Source organism: Musca vetustissima, unplaced genomic scaffold (assembly GCF_032173495.1).
Source record: "Musca vetustissima isolate MV318-11 ecotype Yass unplaced genomic scaffold, APGP_CSIRO_Mvet_v1 utg37816, whole genome shotgun sequence".
In the NCBI taxonomy this organism is placed as follows: Eukaryota; Metazoa; Arthropoda; class Insecta; order Diptera; family Muscidae; genus Musca; species Musca vetustissima.
Window position 1 is genome coordinate 10,543 of NW_026886553.1, and position 22,619 is coordinate 33,161.

General features: G+C 34.1%; 1 protein-coding gene across 1 annotated transcript; it reads right to left on the reverse strand.

Annotated features, from left to right (window-relative positions):
- Positions 1 to 1,833: 1,833 nt before the first annotated feature.
- On the reverse strand, positions 1,834 to 19,255 carry LOC133334059 (girdin). The gene is made up of 12 exons (XM_061542357.1): positions 19,128 to 19,255; positions 8,999 to 9,415; positions 8,618 to 8,928; positions 8,460 to 8,541; positions 8,207 to 8,403; positions 7,858 to 8,143; positions 6,055 to 7,791; positions 5,129 to 5,367; positions 4,963 to 5,038; positions 3,505 to 3,671; positions 3,338 to 3,442; positions 1,834 to 2,275 (listed from the first exon to the last, which is right to left on the reverse strand). The coding sequence occupies exons 1-12, from the start codon at positions 19,194 to 19,196 to the stop codon at positions 1,834 to 1,836; spliced, it is 4,128 nt and encodes a 1,375-aa protein (XP_061398341.1). The 5' UTR covers positions 19,197 to 19,255.
- Between the last annotated feature and the right edge of the window lie 3,364 nt (positions 19,256 to 22,619).

The window sequence follows — 22,619 nt, forward strand, 5'->3', positions numbered from 1 at the left end:
AGTAGCAGCATCATCATATGTCTCGAGTTATATAGAGAACGCATATGAAATTTCTTGAATATGGAAAAGATATTATTCTGGCATTTGTTCTCTTTCTCTTAGCAGTGTACTATGTTTATATGTATGTTTATTTGTTTGCTTCTCTGTGCTGCATCATGAGTTTAAATTTGATTTACGTTCTGTCTATGTATACTTCAATAAAAATATATTTCCACACAGACACACGACTGACTGGGCACACAAATAGAGCAATTAATAAAACAAAAACACCCAAGGAAAACTATTGGAGGATAAACAAATGTTATGATAGATTTCTTCTAGTTGTATGTAGAGGGTGGGTGTGCATTGGCAAGGTTTTTGGTATGTTTGTTTATGTGTGCATCTGAATCCGACAAAATCACCACCCTCTGTTAGGATGTGTAATACATATGTATATTGAATTCTCTATTGTTTAAAATATTTTATATTAAACCAAAGACACTATAGACAAGTGATAGACACCACACAACAGCCAGCCTATATGTTCCTTATGTATTACATATTGGAATGATTGATTTTTAAAACATTTCGTCTATACACCTCTCACATGTTCAGTTTTATTTGTATGCTTGGTACATTCCATCATTTTATTTGTTTGGGAAAGTTTAAACAAATTCGGTCATAAATTCTAATTATTCTTGTTGTACCCCCAAACATCACATTGTATTTTATAAGTGAGAACACTAGTATTTTTTAGAAATAAAAAAATGGTAATTTAGAAATGTACACCACACAGCAACTGTGTTTTATTTTTATTATTTGTTAATAATACAGTTATAGAAAAAGTACAAGTTATTTTTTAATGAAGTACAGTGATAGTAGTTTAAATTTATTGTCATGTATACATTGGAGATTTTAAAATTTTTGTTTTCAAAATTACAAAAAAATTCTGTTGTCGGCAGTATTAGTAACAAACAAGTTCGTGCGTTCATTTTATCGCATTGGATTTTTTTACTTTTGTTTGTTTTGAAAATGTAATAAATTAATAATTTGTTTGGAATATATTTGAGGATAAAATTGCATTTAAATTAATACTTATATTCGAAGTTTTTTCGTTGCTTACGATGAAATATATAACGGTTTTATACAATAAATGGTAAAATAAGACACTTTACAATGCGTATTCTTTACGAGGTCTAACCATTCTAATAAATGCGGCCAGAATGTGTTTTTTTATATTAACAATTTAAAAACGTAAGGCGATCATGTACATGTACACATTGTAGTTATTCGAGCAACTATTGTGGATGGATTTCTGTATCAAAAGCACTTTTTAAGGCGAGAGTAACTTCTAATATATGAGTATATGTTATCTAATGCTTAATCAATTCAATTCTTAATCTAATAATGAGAATATTTATTGCATGTGGATGGAGGGGCAAGGGATATTTTTAAATGAAGCACATAGTACCGTCGTATGTCTTCAATGTCTATTGTTGTTTGCGAAATGATTGTATGTATTCTAATACTGGGTGTTTGTAAATGCTTATCCTTTGTATTGTATGCAAAATTGTTATGGTCATTTTAAGTAAATTCATATTTCTGAGAACAAAAAATAATCAGACTTATTACAACTGATCGTTTAGACATATTTTCGTTTATAGGAGTTTTAGATTGGTCCAGAATATTTCATGGCAGATCAATATACTAAAATATTAGGAAATTTCAATAAGGCTGATGAAGTAGATATTCGCACATTATTCTCATTGAAATAGTGCATAATTGTGCGTAACATTATTGTTCTCTTGGCAAGTAGTTTGCTTTGTTCGCTTTGCTCTCATTGTATTGAGCTTATTATACGCAACCGTATTCATACCAAATACTATTATTTTTGTCTTCTGTCCGTTTCCGTGCCATTTTGTTGTCCTGATCGTGTTGTGCATCTATATCACGGTTATTCGCATGACTTCCAGAGGGTGTATCACTATTGCTGCTTACATTTAAAGAATTTCCACCGACAATGTTATTAATACGATTGTACATTAGAAATGTTGTTGGATTTTCCATTTTGTTAGTTCCACTTGGTGTCTGTGGTTCAGCATTGTTGTTTGGTGTAGCACTTAACGTTGCTGTGGAACTGCTGTTGCTGCTGCAAGCACCTGGCCCATGCAGTGTTGGCGACGTTGATTGATTATTTTCGGGAATTTTTTGATTCTCATCGATCAGATACACGGTCCGCCTAGAACCAGCCGTGCCTAGTGTTAAACTGCTTCCTGTTACATCAGGCGCCTCCAAACTGTCGTTGAAACAAAACGAATGACAACAAGAAAAAAAAATTAATAATTCATAAACATTTTGTGTTAATTATTAGTTACGAGCACAGAAGCTATTAAAAAACTATTCACAATGAGCGCTCAAGCGTAAAAACAAATGCATTCGTCTATCGTTAATTATTTGAAAATATTTGTGGTTGTTTTTTTGGCAATATTTCGGTGTCTATTTTAACAATATTACGTTAGACAATTTTAACCCGTCTTTTACTAGCGTACTATGTGGATGTATTTATTTCTTAAATATTACTTTATTGATCTTCGATATAAAGTGCACAAATTATACAAATTTGGAGTATCGGTTGGGTTCTACAGAAACCTCTCGCAAGTCTATAATCATTGGACGGCAGAGGGTTAAGCAACGACTATCACGTGAATATAATTGGAAATCATAATAAAGGCCAAATACAAGAAAAATATTAGATACTATGTAAATTAAAAAAAAAAACACCCACGCGACGGCATTAATTGTTTTTATGTGCATTTGTAAAACAGAACACTTTACACATAGAGTAAAATAATATATTTTAGTTGAAAGCGTCCATTCTATGTCTCTGCTAGCAATAATTGTCATTTATAAGACAATAAGCAGCTTTAACATATGTATTAATAAAAATATAATAACCAAACATAGATTTATCTTTGGGTTAAAAGTAGCGTTTCCTCGTTAGTTTAGCTTCTCCCAGAGGCAACATGGGAATGTTAATTTCGCAATAGCGTAATAAGAGACAACAATATATATATTTACCTAATCACATTAAACATTTCCAGATTTTAAAAATAATTTTACTAAATGAATAATGATTAAAAAATATTGAAATTCATTAAGATTTGTGATGAGGGAAAGTGTTTTTTTTTAATCAACCAATTTCTAGTCTTTAAATAATAGATAACCTGTTCAAAATAATGACTTTATTGTTCCATGCTAAAGTCATTATTAGGCTATATCCAATCTCATTGTTAAAAAAAAAATAAATCGATATGGCTAGACTTAAATTAATATTAATAAACATCAAAAGACACATTACCCGTGCACACTATTCCTACGAGAATTATTCAAATCCGTACGTTTTTGTGTTTGCAAGCTACTTCTCATCGTGCCACCACGAGAAATGGAATTGTCCAACATGTCACTACATTGAATAAATGTTTTATATTATAATTAAATTGTAACGCAGATTAATATAAATCATACCGCTGCAAGCTTTGACGGATTGGTATATTTCGTTGAAATAGGTGAGTATCGGAATTGATGGAGATGGGCTCTTCAGCGCTATTGTCAGAATCATTGCCACCCGATTCAGATCCAATCATAAATTGGGATTGTGTTAAGCGAGAATCATCAATCCAAGAACGGCGATTCTATTAAAACAAGAAAAAATCAGTAAGGAAAGTAGTAAAGTCGAACTGGGCCGACTATATAATACCCTTCACCACTTTGGGTATATTCTACATATGTATCCTAACAGACGTCGCGTGTTTGTTATATATCTATATCTAAACCGATTTTAGGCAAATTTGCCAGAGACTTATGTATATTACTTCAGTACGTTGTGTCAATTGGCCTAGCTACGGCATTTTCACGAAGCTTAGCAACATCATTCTAAAGTTAATTCAGTACGCTATGCCAAAATTCGTGCAAATGAAAAGATTTCCAGGGACTTTGGTGCACTATTTACCTAAAATCAGGCGAAACTATATATGGGAGCTATATCTAAATCTGAACCGATTTTCACGAAACTTTGCACACATTATTCTAGACTTAATTCAGTACGCTATGCCAAAATTCGTGCAAATGAAAAGATTTTCAGGGACTTTAGTGGACTATTTACCTAAAATCGGACGTAACTATATATGGGAGCTACATCGAAATCTGAGCCGATTTTCACGAAACCTTGCACACATCATTCTAGACTTAATTCAGTACGCTATGCCAAATTTCGTGCAAATCGAAAGATTTATAGGGACTTTAGTGGACTATTGACCTAAAATCGGACGTAACTATATATGGGAGCTATATCTAAATCGGAACCGATTTTCGCGAAACATCTAGACTTAATTCAGTACGCTATGCGAAATTTCGTGGAAAACGAAAGATTTATAGGGACTTTGGTACACCATTTACCTTAAATCGGACGAAGATATATATGGGAGCTATATCTAAATCTGACCCGATTTTCACGAAACTTTGCACACATCACAGTAGACTTAATTGAGTACGCTATGCCAAATTTCGTGCAAATCGAAAGATATATAGGGACTTTGGTACACCATTTACCTTAAATCTGACGAAAATATATATGGGAGCTATATCTAAATCTGAACCGATTTTTCCCAATTTCAATAGGGCTCGTCCTTGGGCCGAATAAGTGAGCTGTGCCAAATTTCATCCAATTCGGATTATAAATGGGACCTGTACTTTGTTTACAATTTAACATGGACAGACGGACGGACGGACATGCATAAATCGACTCAGAAAGTGATTCTATGCATATTCTAAAAAGGAACCATGGGTCTATCTCGATTATTTTTTCCTGTTACAAACATATGCACAAAGACATAATACCCTGTACCACAGTGTGGTGAAGGGTATAATAAAAATGCTCATAAATATATCAATGCAATAGAAACCAAATATACTCAAAACACTCACTCTACTCGGAACTTTATTCATTAAATCTGAACTGGCCTTTTTAACTCTCCTAACCAAATTACTGCCAAATGGTTTTCTGTAAATAAACAACGTGTTTTCATATTACTGCAGCCAGATTCTTAAAAAAACACACACACACAATAGAACAAATTGTCAGATGACTTACTTCTTTGGAGCAACAGCCTCCGATTTTTTAAAAAGTTCCATAATTTTTTCCTCTAATTTTTCTTTTTGACGATTTAGATTATGCACACATTCCGTATAGCTTTTTTCTTCTTCGTGGAAATGTTTTTTGTCTTCTAGACTTAAGTTCAAGAGCTCATGATATTGTTTAAGTAAATGCGAAACATTTTCCATTAGAGTTTTACGTTCAGCATCCAAATCGACATTTTGAGTCACCAACATCTGAAAAAATCATAATAATCAACACATAACATCGATACAATAAGTGACATGAATATGAATTTCATTCACGGCTTATTGACAAAATGCTGGAATTAAATTAAACTTCATTATAGTTGCTGAATAATATAATTGGCAAAGGATATTTCCTTGGAAATTATTGGAATAAATAGAAAATCTGAGACGACCTTCTAACAAGTCCAGTGTATTTTAGTGAACCAAACTTTCAGGCAGCTTTTTGGTGTAGGGAAATCGTACACATGTATTGTTTCCATGTGATGTGGCAGCGCCAATCTCCCGTATTGGGTGAATTTTCTATTCCCACTAATAGCAGTTGGAATAGGAAAATTAAATTTGGTCTGCTAGTGCGTTAGTTAAACAAATTTGAGATCAGTCAAAAGTTTACCACATTAAAAATGAAATTATGTTTCAAAAAACTTTACGAATTACTTATCAAAATGTTAAGTTTACCGTTACTTTTCATAAATATGTTTCGATTTTTTCCTTTAAAATATTTATTGAAAATTGCAAAAATGGGGCTAAAATATGACTTTTCTTGGAATTTAGTTCAAAAAAATTTTCTAGTTTTTCCGAAACTGCTCTATGTTACAAAAAAAAAAAAATAAAATAATATAATAATATAAATTTGTGCAACAATAAGTTTTTGATTAATATTTTTTAAATAATTACCTCACAACGTTGAGCAGATTTGGCATATTGTATTTCCAAAATTTTCATTTGATCATTCTTACTTCCCAGTTCGGTGGTAAGTTCATTGTTTTGCAGCTTCAATTTACTATTTTCCATTCGGATCATCTTGTATTGTTCTTGAATGTTTTTGTACTCGTTCTTAAACCGATCGCTGGTGGCAAACAAATTACGGAAATCGTCCGTAAGTTTTGAATGTTCGGTGCGTAGGATGGCAAGATCTTCGGCGCATGATTTCATCGATTGGTTTTGTTGCTTAAGATCATCGATTTGTGTCTCCAGACTTACGATTTGCTCACGTAAATCCCTTGTTTCGTTTCTTAAGTCACGGACAACCACCTTAAGATGCTCCTTGCCCTTGTTTAGCGATTCATATTCGGCCGATAGTTGATCGTGCAAGCATTGCAGTGTCACCTGATCGTGTATAAGATTCTTATGTTCCTGCTTCAGAGCTTCGTTTTCTTTTAGCAAGACGTCTTTGTCGGCAGCCAGCTGGGAGTTTGCCAATTGCAAGGCAACATGCTGGGTATTCAACGAAGTGATTTGGGAACCCAGTGTGGCCACATCAACCTTGAAGCGGGCATTTTCTGCCTGTAATTGGTCATTAGTTGATTGAAGGGCCACATTAAGTGCACTTAGCTGTGTGTTCGCTTCGGACAGTTTTGCAACTTCGGCTATTTCTTTGGCGTCTGGCACTGATGACAACTCGATATTTCTCTCGACAGTGAAGACTTCCTTTCGATGACATAGGACACAAATGTCTGATTTTGAAGATTGCTCTTTTGAAACACTAAGCATTATTTCGCGCACGGTCTTGAATGTCTCCGGATTGCGGACAAGTTTCTCCACCACTGTCTCAACATTTATTTCAGCTTTGTCATCTGTAGGGTCAACATTCAATCCTAGTTTTTCCAAGTTATGCCTGACTTTGTTTGTCGCCAAAGTTCCTGTGACCAGATCCTGTCTTAAAGTTTCAATTGTTTGTAGGTCGATCTCATGCTGGGACATCAAATCCTGATTTTGGGCTTCCATTTCGTTGAAACGAGATTTTATTAATTCGGCCTCTTCTAATGCTTTCGACAATCTTGTCAGTTCTTTTGATTGGGTCTCTAACAATTCGACCGATTGATCCAGTTTAACCGATTTCTCTTCAAGGTTTTCTTTCAACTTGGACACTTCCTTGGATAGACTGGCGTTCTCGCGTTCGTATGTACTTAATTTGGCTTGAAGTTCATAGAGATTTTCTTTAGTTTTTTCAAATGCTTCCAACTTCTCAGAATACTGTTCGATTTCTTTCGTGCGCGAATCAACCATTCGTTCCAAGTCGTCGGCACGACGTTGAATGCTTTCGTTCAGAGTTTGAATGCGTTGTTTTTCTTTGTTCAAGGTCTCGACATGTTTCTCCAAATCGATTATCTTACTGCGTTCCACTTCCCGCTCTTGGCTTTGCTTCTCGTAAGCCTTTTGCCTCTGATCCAACGTAATTTGCATTTTTTTGTTTTCCTCCAAGGCATTTTTAAACACATTTTCCAGTTCATTGTTCTGCTGGGAAAGCCTCTGGATATTTTCCTGCATCTGTTCTACTTTTATGGTAAGTTTTTTCTTCTCCTTTTCCAATTCCAGTAATTTGTTTGTCGATTCATGGAATGAGGATTCTTTCAGCTGATCTAAAGCAGCGACCAAACGTCTATTTTCTAATTCAAGTTTGATAGCACGTGTCTGAAAATAAAATTGTGAAACGTTTACGATTTACGATTAACGAGTATGTGACTAGAAGATATTTACTTGAGCGTTGTTAGTCAGTTGCTCAGATAAGCTGTTGTCTCCCGAATTACACTCCTCATCGTTGTCGGAAAATGATTTGTCAATATCCAAGGTGGTATTCAGATTTTTGGCCACTAACTGCAGTTGTGTGTTCTCCTCAATTAACTCCTCCAGTTTGGAACGGTCCGAATCTCGTTCTAGAGCCATATCGTTCAGTTTTTGTTTATATTTGATTATCTCTGATTCCAAAGTCATTACGTGTTCAGACCGTTTTCGCCACCTCTGCAATTGTTCTTCCAGCATTTCCCTAGTGAATAAAGTATAATAAGTAACTGTATTTTTATATATGTAGTTTTATTTGGCCAATTACTTAGTTTCGAGTAGCATGCGATTGTCTTCGCGCAATTCCTCAACGCGAGTCTTATAAAATTCCGAATCTGTTAATTTCTCCTTGAATTTTTGAAGTTCGACTTCTAGACGATCAGCTCTCTCAGTTCGTTCTCTCAAAACATCAACTTCGTCTCTATAAGCGGCCGACCTTTTGGCTTCATTATACCATTCTTGACTCTTAAATGGAATACATCAACATCGGGTCCAGAAATTGTACAATTAGAAATACTTACTTCGTGGCGCAGCTTTTCATATTGGCTATTTTTATGTTCCAACTCTTCTCGCAATTCCAATAGACTTTCGGATTTTTCTTCCCTATTACAAATTGAATATTTTAAATAATTAAGTAGCGTGGGACCCTGTAGGCAACTTATATTTAATTGGTACATACAATTCTTGACGTAATTTCCTCATTTTCGATTTGAGATCTGCCAATTCCACTGCCATGTGATTGTTGTCCGCATTAGATGCAGAAGATATGGGTGTTGACGTTTTGCCACTAGACGACGACATTGTCATATTTAATGCATTATCTTCGCAATCCGACGCATTGACATTACGTTCGGCACACACGGACGATACCCACTTCAAATACATATTGTCACGCTCCTTTGTTAAACGTAGAATGTGATCATACATATCCTGTGGCGTTAACAGCCCCAGCGATTCTTCTGTCAACACCAAGCTATGATTATCGGTAACCTGCCGTTTATTAGATGCTCATTAAGTACAAATATTTGTCTAGTTATATACAATGAATAAAATTTATCACCTGCTTTATTAATTCAACGATAGCATGTTGTGTTTCCAAGTCTAGTTCCTTGATGCGAGCAATAAACAGTTCCTTGTTTGGGCACTGAACTGCAGCCCCTAAAAGCAGTGTTAGCAAAATTTTCATTTGCTCCAAACCTTGTTTCGTTTCTGGACTATGACCCAGAACATAACAATCAGGTAGTGCCAAAATGGTTTGTCCTAATTCTTCCTCGAACAATGATTTGAGATTGCGCACAATACACTCAAAGTTTTTAACACGACCATTGCAAAGTGCGATACCCTCCAATTCATTAATATTTGCGGGAATATGTTGGGGTTCCGGATCAATCTGTAACCAGACATTGTGAATGATTTGACCGTCCAAAAGCGATGAATATCCCGTTAATATTTCCGGACGGGGAAGACATGATTCCAACTAAAACGAGAAAAAATATCTAAATGTTCTACACTTTGCTGAAAATTGTGTAAAGTTAGGTAACAATTCAGGTATAAATTGAAAATAGTTTCGTGCAAACATACAAATGTTTACATGTGTTTCTAAATTATTATAATAAAATATAAATAATAATTATAAATTATAAAATTGTTTCGTGCAAACATATACATGTTTAAATTTTCTTCTAAATTGTAATAATTATGTATGATAGATAAATTTAGTAAAAAACTCGGTAACATTCGAATATAGAATTCACGAAAATATATTGCCGAAAGATAAGAATGAAATTTATAATCAATTTACAAGAAATCAGCTCGCCATAAAGAAATCGATTTTCACAGGTTTTCAGCGTCCTTTTCCAATTTTATTTTTTTTTATTTTCAGAGAAAACTGCATATGTCAGAAAGAACAATCCACACATTAATATCGACAATAAATTAAATTTGGGTAACATTTAGTACCAAATTTCATGATACTAGCTCTAAAGGTTCACCCAAATCCAAATTTTACAAATTTTCCATTTAGCACACATTATTTCCATAAGTACCCTCCTCAATAACCTAACTAAACATCCTGCATACCCCGATCAGGATTCCAACTCCATTAATTCACTCACAATAAAAATTTAACCGAATTTAGTAGTAGAATTTTCAAAACTTCCAACTTAACCCAAACCTACACCCCGACTGTGATTCTAAATCCAAGTTTCAGGATTTCAACTCCATAGGTTCACCCACAATTCAAATTGTACCAAATTTAATACACAGTAGTATGAAGTTCCAAAACCTCTTAGTTACCCCAAACCTACACCACCACAGTGATCCAAAATATAAGTTTCAGGATTCCAATTCTATCGGTCCACCCACAATTCAAATTATACCAAATTTTGTACACCGTAGTACGAATTTCAAAAACTTCCACATATCCCAATTCTACACCTCCACAGTGATCCTAACTTTATCGGATTCTAACTTTATTGGTTGACCCACAATTCAAATTGTACCAAATTTCCAAAATTTCCTACTTAACCCAAACAAACACCTCCACAGTGATCCTAAATCTAACTATCAGGATTCAAACTCTATCGGTTCACCCACTACTCAAATTGTACTAAATTTAGTACACAGTAGCATGAATTTCCAAAACCTCTTACTTACCCCAAACCTACACCACCACAGTGAACCTAAATATAAGTTTTAGGATACCAACTCTATTGGTTCACTCACAATTCAAATTGTACCAAATTTAGTACATAGTTGTACCAATTTCCAAATTTTCCTACATACCCCAATCCTACACCCCCACAGTGATCCTAAATCGAAGTTTCAGGATTCCAACTTTATCGATTGACCCACAATCCCAATTATACCAAATTTAGTACAAAGTACTACGAATTTCCAAAATTTCCTCCTTAAACCATACCAACACCCCCACAGTGATCCTAAATCTAAGTTTCAGGATTCAAACTCTACCGGTTCACCCACAATTCAAATTGTACCAAATTTGGTACACATTAGTACAAATTTCCAAAACATTCTACATACCCCAATTCTGCCTCCCACACTGATCCTAAATCCAAGTTTCAGGATTTCAACTCTATCGGTTCACCCACAATTTAAATTGTACCAAATTTAGTACACAGTACTACGAATTTCTAAAACATCCTTCTTACCACAAACCTACACCCCCACACTGATACTAAATTCAAGTTTTAGGATCACCCACAATTCAAATTGTACTAAATTTAGTACATAGTAGTACCAATTTCCACATCTTCCTACATACACATGATTGTAACTCTATTGGTTCACCTAAAATTCAAATTGTACCAAATTTAGTACCATTTAGTACCCATAAGTATTATTTTCTTAAACTGAATCCTGACCCCAATCCCACACCCCTACAGTGATCCTGACTCCAAATTTCATTGTTCCCGCTCTATAGGATCACCTAAATCCAAATTGTACCGATTATAGTACGATTTAGTACTTTTCGTACATATAAGTAACAAATTTCCAAAATTACGTTCATATCCCAATCCTACACTCCGACGGTAATTTTAATTTCAAATTCCAAGATTCCAGCTCGATTTGTATCTCCAAATTAAATTTGTACCAAATATAGTACCAAATAGTACTTTTCGTACACATGAGAACACGCATTCAAAACCATCTCCTTAAATGGACTTCTCAACCTTAATTCACACTCCAAATTTCAATTTTTTAACGCAATCCGTTTACATGCTACATAACTGTACCAAATTTAGTACATTTTCGTACTTTTCGGATAGTTATAGCTCGAGTTTCCAAAAACCCTTTGGTACATCTATCCTACACTCCAACAACGACTACCAAACCCAAAGTTCTAGCTGCACCGGTATCACATTTAGTACTTTTTGGTACTCCTTGTACCGTTCGAGTACGAATTTAAAAAACACAGCCTTATCTGTCACATTTGGACCAAGAGTGACCCTCACTCAAAATTTCAAGATTCCAGCTTCAGCCGTTTCTTTGGGCGTTGATGAATCGTTAAGTCAGTCAGTCAATCATTTTACTCTTTTATTAGTATAGATTTTGGTAACCAAGCTGATATAGCCGTACTTATACTAAATCTTAAAAATAGAATAACCAGTTCGTCCTCGGACGGCTCACAAGAAAGACGTAAAAAAAATTTTAAATGAGTACTACACGCCCACGGGCTTAAAAATAGATTTTTACAAAATGGCGGTTGTTAAGCGTTCGCTTAACTAACACGTGTGTTTTTAAATACGGATAACCTATAAATTACGAGTCGTTCAACAAAATCCAAACAGCTGCGCATGAAATTTTTAATTTTCGTAAATTTAATAGCAAAAGAAGATGCTTTTCGCTACTATGTGACTCCTTCACAGTAGAAGAGTTCACTGATACACAAGGCTTAGAAAGTCTGAACATTGTGGTCAAATTCTTAAAGAAGATAGTCAACCTGCAAAACACAAACCACCATCTATGGATAAAGTCAAATTCGTAGCAAAGCTACATACGGATACATGGCACTAAACCTTCTATCCCTATAGAAAGTGGGCCAACCAAAATAATAAAAAAAAAAAAAAAAAAAAAAAAAAAAAATAGAATAACAAAATTTGAACAATTTTTAAAAAATAAAAAATATTTACATAAAAAGATTAAGATTTTTTAAGTTAAAAAATATATATAATAACAAAATATATAACATTGTATAACTCTGAAAAATAAAAAAGGAAATATATTTTTAGTGATAATTAATAAAAATAATATTAATGCATACTCAGCTATGAGAAAAATATTAAAAATGGATACAAAAATAATAGATATTTAAATATCATGAGGTAGTGCAAGTCTGGGAATAACAATTGGACAATTCCTAGCAGATTTTCTTAAAGAAAATAAATTAACAACCCTTAGCGGAACCTGCAACAGTAAAGTTCATTATGAACATTTGTCGGATTCGTCAGAAATATTTACCATAAATATATTTCATTTGTTCTGTTCCAGTACTTTTTTCATAATAAAACAAGTAAAAGGGAAAAATATCAAAATCGCTCTTAGAGTACAAACTCATACGAAATGTTCTGGAACGGAAAACTAGTAAAAATGCCCAAATTATATGGCAGTACTTCAAAATCAACAGAACAATCAGAAGTAGGCATTTTTACTCGGCCAAATTTCTCGAGTAAAAAGTTTAGAAAGAGAAAGCCATATTGTTTTCTGTTCTCTTCAATTTGGTTGAACATCTTACTAGTTTTGTGGGTTCTCGAACGGGTTTCGAGTTAAAAGTTGGAAAACTTGTAAAATTAGTAGAATCTTTTAGGTTCTGGAACGGAAATATTATGTTATACACGTACGTAACATTTATTAGCGGGAAACAGATCCTGATCGTAAACTTTTTAATCGGATTTGCAAAAATATTTCCCACATTCCTCAATTTGACTAATAACCTGCAAAATGTTGCAAAGCATTTATATATGGTAAAGGAAGGAAATTTATCAAAGCTGTCAAGTTACCACAAACCAAAAAAAAAAAAAAAAATTATCTGTATAGTATTTGTGAAAAACGTGCTGGCCAACAAATAAAAATAATTATGTCTGTTGTGTACATCCGCAAATTCCATGTTTGTAGCAAAACACAAGGTTGTTATAATCTAAACATGTGGGGAAAGCAAATGAATTTTTTTTTAATGTAAACAGTAATTTTTACATAAACAATGTACTCGTTATATTAAAAAATTACCTTTACTATATAGTGTTGTTTCACAGTTTGACAAAAGGAATGTAAGCAAGATTAATATCAGTATAACCACTTCAGAATCAGTACGACGAAATGTTTAAGAAGATTAAGGCTATAATCATGGTAGAATTGAACGAGGAAAATAGGAAGAAAACAACTCCGTAGTTGGATTTTTAATGTATATTTTCTTATAAGCACATACAAAAGGTTGATTTGTTTGACTATAATTAAACATTTCGTGTTCTTTGAGGATAAAATACCACTTAACAGAAAATTTGAAACATATAGCTCCCATACAAGAGTACTTTGGTATCTAATGTACATTTTTTTTTTTGAACAAGTAGTAACCTTTACATACAGCTCTGCCAAAGAGCATTAGAATTCAGTAGTACCGTGCATTCGGTAATCCACACTTATTGTACTGTACTGAGGTTATAAGTCGTGATCACATTTGTCCTTATGCGAACGAGTTTTCGACTGAACGTTTGATAGTTTTTTGACTCTATAAAATATTTTTATTTCAGACGCAGTCCTGTTTACATTTTCTAGATTGGTGAGAAACAAATCTTTTTGTACGAATATCTCATAAAAAATACAAAATAACTGCTGTTGTTTGTTGTGTTTCATAACGATATGTGATCCGCTCCCAAACATGTTGCCTTACAGCAAAATTGTGATTACAGCAAATTTTTGATTTAGTGATGCAGAATTGTTCGCTATATTATAAATCATGTTGTGTGAAAAATTCAAATGGAAATCTCTTTCACACTCTGATTGGGAAGCTGTAAAAGTTCCTTGGAAGGTGTGAGTCAATTGAAAACTTAAAACCCATTTTCTAAAAAACAAATTTTTTGATTTATGCCGGTCTTGCAGCAAATGAGCGATATTCACACGCATTAAAGTGTTTAAAGGAACATTATATAACAAAAAAGTGGACCTTGTTTTGCATTAAATTGATTTGACAAAGGTAATTTAATTTAAGATAATTTTGAGATAAAATATTACAATTTTAAAACATGGTGCCAACTTTGCCGCGTTATCCAATTCTCGGCATGGCTAGATAAGGGATTTCAGAGGTTAAAAGAATTTAAGATTAAAATCATGTCTTCCATTATGTAAAACCACTCAAAACTGATTTTTTATATAGAAAACCCTTAAAAAATTGTGTTCCTAAGGGCGACATCGATAAAAAAAAATACAGTTACAAATATAATGATTTTAAATTATTAAGTATTCTTCTCTATGTTTTTTACCATTATGAAGAAGATCCTTGTGAAAAATATATAATTTTAATATAGTTACAAGTCTTTTGAAATCGATATGCCCAGTATTTTTTTCATAAGAAACATGAATTATCGCTAGTGTTGACAGACCTCATTGAACAAATGCCAAATTTTGACTGAATTAATGTACTTAGCTCGATTAAATTGTATACATAGATAGGTTGCAGTATTATTGAAGGTTATTCAAGGTAATTTTGAAAATTTTGTATGATTTTTTAGTTATTTGAAGTTATATAAAACCGATGCCGACTATTGGTACATGCCGGAATTAGGTGCGTGTACTCTATATTGGACGAATATTCACAGCATTCTTTGAAATTACTCCAATCGAGCGAAACAATTTTTGCATACACGGTTATCCATTTCGTGGATTTAGATTTATGGGACTGGAATTTGAGATTTCTCAGTTGAAAGTCTGACATTGATAAAAATGGATCGCTTAACTATATCACAGCGCTTAGCAATTACTAACTGTCACAGCCACATATCTAGATTTAAGGGGAGATTGAGGTAAGGTAATCGTTGTGCAGTCCCGAAATTTTAAGACATATTTTTCATACAAATCTTTACTGTTATAGCAAACTACTATATCGAACTCAGTTTGCACCAATAGTCGGCACTTTAAGGATTTCCGTATTTTAAACGTTTCACCATTCCGAGAGGATTTTTTCACTATATTGTATATAGATTCACCTGTTTCGAAATTTGGTTTACTCCCCGATGGAATACAAATTTGTTTAATTAATTTGTATTAAAGTAGATTAAATTAATAATTATGTAAAATAGTGTCTTTGTGCCAATAGTCGGCACTTTTTTCCAATTGTCGGCATTTTATGTTCCAATAGTCGGCATGCCGCATTTTAGTTTAACAAAAATTATATATTTAATAGATTTTTCTGCTATTTGCATTAATAAATTATTATTATCGGACGTTCCATCAGTGTTGTATTGAAAAAGTTATATAATGCCATGTTCTGACGGACATTCGAACAGCGTAGTTCGCTCTCCAAATTACGTACATAAATTAACCCGTTCACACAACACTATTCTTAATTCATGTCATCAGAGTTTTTTATTTCAAACTTTTGGTTTTTTGTTTTACACCAGTGGTGGTCACAGAATTAAAACATTTACTGTGGTAAACATTTTTTGATCAGCCCTCGATTCGTTTGAAGTATTTTTGAAATTTTTTTAATTCAGAACACTTCGATATACTGCACTTAAAAGATTTAGTGCGAAAATAGAAAATTATTGCATGCAATTTTCCATAAATAACGGTTTTTATGAAAATACATCGATTTTGAAGTGGCCATTTAATTAAAACATTGTGTGATTTTTTACTTTACTGTATTTTTTTTTTGAAAATATTTTTAAAAAAGCTCATTAATTTAGTTCAATTATGTAAACTAAGCACTGATAGAATCATTTACAGATAAAAATATCTGAAAAAATCTGTAAAATCTATCAAAATTGCCAAAAAATTTGTACAGTACACCTAACATTCAGAAAACACCCTTATTATAGAAAATAAAGGTCCGAATGCACTAGAAATTGCTAGAATTAGTAAAAAACAATTAATAATTTTCAAAATGAATAAATATTTGAAATAAAAACGCAAAAAAATGGAATTAACCTAAAGGAACGATTCAATTTCAATAGCCTTTACTAAAGAAGGCCGGAATATTTTTGCAGTATGTGAGAGAAAATATCGATTGATATTGGTATTTATTATATCAAATCGATTGTTCGAGTAGTACAGAATATATTTTATCAAAAAATATATCAGTCACAACAGAACGAACAGAGATCAAGGCCTATGTTGACGAGTAAAGGTTTCTGGCACACAGCAGTATTTTTGATGTTCAACACAAGTCTTCAAATATTTGTCAAAGTGTAAAATTTTTCCTAATTTTTTACTAAAATAGATTAAGTGGAAGTTATTCTCTTCATAAAATATTATTTTGGAAAAATATTGTCATGTTCAATAGATTTTAAGGGTTAAGAGTTGACCATCAATCATGCTGCTGTGTGCCAGAAACCTTTACTCGTCAACATAGGCCTTGATCTCTGTTCGTTCTGTTGTGACTGATATATTTTTTGATAAAATATATTCTGTACTACTCGAACAATCGATTTGATATAATAAATACCAATATCAATCTATATTTTCTCACATACTGCAAAAATATTCCGGCCTTCTTTAGTAAAGGCTATTGAAATTGAATCGTTCCTTTAGGTTAATTCCATTTTTTTGAGTTTTTATTTCAAATATTTATTCTTTTTGAGAATTATTAATTGTTTTTTACTAATTCTAGCAATTTCTAGTGCATTCGGACCTTTATTTTCTATAATAAGGGTGTTTTCTGAATGTTAGGTGTACTGTACAAATTTTTGGCAATTTTGATAGATTTTACAGATTTTTTCAGATATTTTTATCTGTAAATGATTCTATCAGTGCTTAGTTTACATAATTGAACTAAATTAATGAGCTTTTTTAAAAATATTTTCAAAAACAGTAAAGTAAAAAATCACACAATGTTTTAATTAAATGGCCACTTCAAAATCGATGTATTTTCATAAAAACCGTTATTTATGGAAAATTGCATGCAATAATTTTCTATTTTCGCACTAAATCTCTTAAGTGCAGTATATCGAAGTGTTCTGAATTAAAAAATTTTCAAAAATACTTCAAACGAATCGAGGGCTGATCAAAAAATGTTTGTCACAGTAAATGTTTTAATTCTGTGACCACCATTCATCATTTTAAATTTTACTAAAAAAGTTTGAAAATTTTATAAATATTTTCAAGCTGTCAAAATTAATTTATTTTCGATAAATGGTCTCAAGTGTTAATGATGGGACAAATTTCTGGGTTATTCTGTATGAGGTTATTTTGTATGGGGAACTAAGTAATTACTTCATAATTAAGGGTCGAACAACGAATGATAGAGCGAACAACGCACGCCATAAAATAATTTTATTTATTAAAATATTACAATTATAAAACATGGTGCCGACTTTGGGAAACAAATTTGTATTCCATCGGGGAGTAAACAAAATTTCGAAACAGATGAACCTAAATACAATATCGTGGAAAAGATGCATTTGGAATGTTGAAACTTTTAAAAAGCGAAAATTCTTAAAGTTATAAGTCCTTTAAACTCGACATGTCCACTAATTTTTTCTTAAGAAACATGAATTATCGCAAGTGTTGACAAACCTCATTTACTCAATAAATGTACATCGCTCGATTAAATTTTATACAGAGATAGGTTGCAGTGTTATTGAAGATTATTCAAGGTATTTTTGAAAATTTTATAGGATTTTTTAGTTATTTGAAGTTATATAAAACAGATGCCGACTATTGGTACATGCCGGAATTAGGTGCCTTTACCCTATATTAATTTGGTTATACAAATATGCGTAATACTGACGATGACAACCCTCACAAATGTTAATTTTTATGTCAAGTTAATTAAAAAAAGAGAAGCAGCATAAGAATTGTCGAAATGACCAACTTCTAATTGAATATATACATATTTATTCTGCAAATCCTATAACGAACTTCTTCTTTGACGAACTTATTTGCATGGTCGTTACTAGTGGGCGAAATGCATACTTCCCGAGATATAGGCTTCCAAATTTCGGAAAAATCATGGAATATAATTTTAAAGTTGATTAATATTAATTTTTTAATTGTAAAATATACAAAGAAGGGGTTTTAAATAGCGGGTCTTCGGGCGGGGGTTAAGACATTCTCATATGTATAAAAAATACATTTTTGTAACTTATTAGACGACATAGAACTTAAAAATTACAAACGTGGTGGTGATTAGAAATATGCCAGTATAAGCTGCTATTCTAAGGGGTGCAGTTATTGTCCCTTTACAGCTACTTCGTTCGTCTATTGTTTTTAGAGTGACAAATGAAATCAACCCCTATCCAAGTTTGAACACGAACAACTATCTCTGCGTATTGTTTAAATACATTAAATACATATATGTAGTTATCAGTTATCTTGGCAAGACAATGTATATAACTTGTTTTCGCTGAAACTTCGTTTGTGTGGCAGACATTCACCTCTGCTTTAAGGTACACTTTTTCCTTCATCACTCTCCTCTGCGAACGATTAGAATTAATGGCTACCTGTAATAACACACTTACCCACGAGACAAGGGCACCATTGATGAATTCATCTATTTCATTAGTAGCAGCACCACCAACACCTGCCATCGCTTGCTCGATTCCTTATACACAAATCGATGTGAAGGTTTATTAACAAAACAATCCGATCCGATTTTAAGAAACTAACTTTGCACTATACGACGACACACTACATACATATAAACAATGATGTGAATTTTATTTTCTTTTGGGTGATACACAAATGAGGCACGAAACTGAAACTAGTTACCATTTCGTATGCAGAGTGGCGAATGGAAAACTTTAACGTACATCAGAAGTACTGTAGCTTTTGTGAAAAGTTCCACCTCATTTTGCTTCACTATATATATATTTTTTATATTTCCACACTAAAATAAAACTGAATTTTTTTCACTTTTTTATTTCTATTTTTCTACAGCTTCTTTTTCATCAGTATTGTCTATCGTGCGTACTTTCTTTTCATTATTTCGCAGCAACAGTGTAATTACTGAAAGTAATGTGTTTTGGAGGTTACTCATGCAAAGTAAAGAAAAAAGAAAAACGTTCCACCTGCTGCAAATAGGGGAAAAGAAGAAATGACCAATAAAGAGGAACTCAAAGTGGAAATTTGAAAATTTACGAATAGGGTGGGATGGACATAGCGTGAAAGTCGTTTTGTTGAGAAAGAGAAATGGGGAAATTGCCGATTAGGGACACCGCAAGTCGACGATAACGGGAGCACTATCGATAACATCGAAAGGGTTGAACTCACTTAAGCCATGTTCAAACGAGCATTCAAAAAACGTAATTCGCTCTCAGAATTACGTACATGAATTAACCCGTTCATACAACACTATTAATAATTCATGTCATCGGAGTTTTTTTCTTCAAACTTTTTGTTTATTGTTTTACACCAAAATTTCAACTTATACCTAAGTTACTTACTCAATTCATTTTATAATATGATTTATAAATTTCACGATTTTTCAGATATTGATTGAAAACTTCGTTTAAGCGCAAGACGTTTCGCTTATCCGAAGTTCTTTTAAGTTCAAAATTAATTAATTTTCGATAAATACTCTCAATTGCATGGCATAATTATACAAGGTAGTCTCCGCCTACGGGGAGCAGAGCTGAATGCTAACGGACGCGTCCACAGGTTGCGGATAGTGGGAAGCCCAATGCTATTCGTTGGGTAACTGTGAATAACAAATTAACAGTCGCGGAATCAGGGGGAGAGTATCGGAGGAAATGACCGAGTGCCTATGATCCCTGAGCCGTCGAGGCGAGAATGGCGCCCCTATATAACCATCTCAAAGGTCTGGGCCACTACCTTCTTGACTTGCCTGGTATGGTAGTATTCTACCTAATGGAGATGGGCAAAGTTGGTGATATAATCATCGGATGTGACGCCAACGCACATCACTTCCACTGGGGAAGCAGCAACAATAATACACGAGGTGAGTCCATTTTTGAGTTTATACTTAGCTATAACCTTAGAATTTGTAATAGAGGCAACACACCAACATTTGGAAATAGGGGGAGAGGTGAAGTCATCGACATAACCCTCACGAATATGGACGACTCTGGGGTCATGCACTGGGAGGTGTCTGAGAAATGCTCCTTTTCGGATCATAGACTCATATCCTTCCAGATTCCTACCTCTAGAGGAAAACAGAAACCTTATAGGAATCCTCGGAAGACAAACTGGGACAAATTCAAAGCTAAAACATCAGCCTCGATCCTGGATCTTAAAGATCTAAAAACGGTTGAGTATGTGGAATTAGCTGTGAATAATGTCACGTCCACTCTTCCGAAGAGCTACGAGCTTCTTGTCCCCTAACATACCCTGGGAAAAAATCTCAGCCGGTATTGTGGTCACTAAACCTTGCAACCTTGCGAAAGGTGCAAGGAAAGCTTACAATAGAGCTAGTAAGACAAATCTCAGTGCAGATTTGGATGCGTATAAAAGACAATTCAATAGGTACAAGAGCGAAATCAAGTTAATCGAAGGAGTCAACGAAGCGGCCAGATTCCTCAGAGTACTATCTAAGGATCCAAAATCCATAGGTAGTATTAAGCGAAGTAATGGAACGTGGCAGTGAGACTCTTGATCTTCAATCATCAACCCACTTTCCTGGTTGTAAGGACTATAGGGAGGGTGCACATTGTGTGCATCAGCCTACAGTTCGGACGAGGGAGGAGTAGAAGTTGATAGAAGATACTATAAGACACACAAAACTGGTATGGGCGATGGTATAATACCGGCCATGCTGTAACACGCAGATAAACGAGTTATATCATCTCTACAGGACATTTTTAGAGCTTGTTTACGTCTGTCGTACATACCAAGTCTATGTAAAGAAGTAACAGTGACCTTCATCCCGAAAGCCGGGAAGCCGAGTCATACGCTACCAAAAGGCTACATAACGGTTAGTCTTTCTTCCTTTCTATTGAATACTTTAGAAAGGTTACTAGACTCAGAAATTAGGAATACCATTGACCATAGTAAACTTAGAAAATCCCAGCATGCATACATCAAAGGCAGATCAGTGGATACTGCATGAGGTGGTTGGGGGCATCGAGAAGAATATGGAGTCCTCTGGCTACACTTTGGCAGCATTCCTCGATATTGAGGGAACTGTCAATAATGTGAAGCTAGAAGCCATCCATTCTGGTCTCGTAAGCACAGGTATCCCCTCACTCTGTCAACAGAGGCACACCATAGGGAGGAGTACTATCCCCCTTTTGTGGCTTCTGGTGATAAATGAGACTTATGAAATTCAATCATCTCAGGATAAGGGTTGTAGCCTATGCCGATGATGTAGTCCTGCTGGTTTGGGGGTAAGTTTCTAACGACAATTGCAGACATCCTTGAGGGTGCCTTTCAACCCTATCTAATTGGGCTTGCACCATAGGTCTTGGTGTAAACCCCACTAAAACAGAACTGGTGCTCTTCACTAGGAAACGCTAGATTCCTAGTTTTCGTCTGCCATCACTGGGAGGAGTGACTTTAACCCTTTCTGAAGAACCAATATATCTTGGCACCATCCTTGACCGCAAATTAATTGGGAATAGGAATGTTGAGGAACGCTCTAAGAAAAGATTGCTGGCACTCTACTCATGTAAGAATTCCATAGGTGGAATAGTCAATTAGTGACTATGTTCCCCCTCATAGGGACTTTAATGACATCAAAGTTGAATTTCCTAGTAGGGAATCCTAGACTAGTGGCTCCTTACCTCTGCCAGGTCTGTCAATCTTTACAGACGGGTCTAAGATGGAGGAAGGCACTGGCACTGGCGTTTACTGTAGGGAATTAGGAAGCAGAGATTCTTGCAATCACATTACGGGACCGGTGACTATATATGTCGATAGTCAGGCGCCCCTTAAAGCGGTGAAGTCGCATACTATAAACTCGAAAGCAGTTCATGATTGTAAGTCCGCTTTGAATGATATACGACAGATAGTTGGTTTATGTTGGGTTCCAGGACATAGTGACATTGAAGGGAATG

Bases quoted from the DNA above. Each gene is read 5' to 3' on its own strand.
- LOC133334059 (XM_061542357.1), bottom strand. From the start codon at position 19,196: ATGGCAGGTGTTGGTGGTGCTGCTACTAATGAAATAGATGAATTCATC. The intron at 5,039-5,128 runs GTAAGTCATCTG...GTTTATTTACAG, and splicing joins GAGGCTGTTGCTCCAAAGAA to AAAACCATTTGGCAGTAATT. The intron at 3,672-4,962 runs GTGAGTGTTTTG...TTGTTTTAATAG, and splicing joins TGAATAAAGTTCCGAGTAGA to AATCGCCGTTCTTGGATTGA.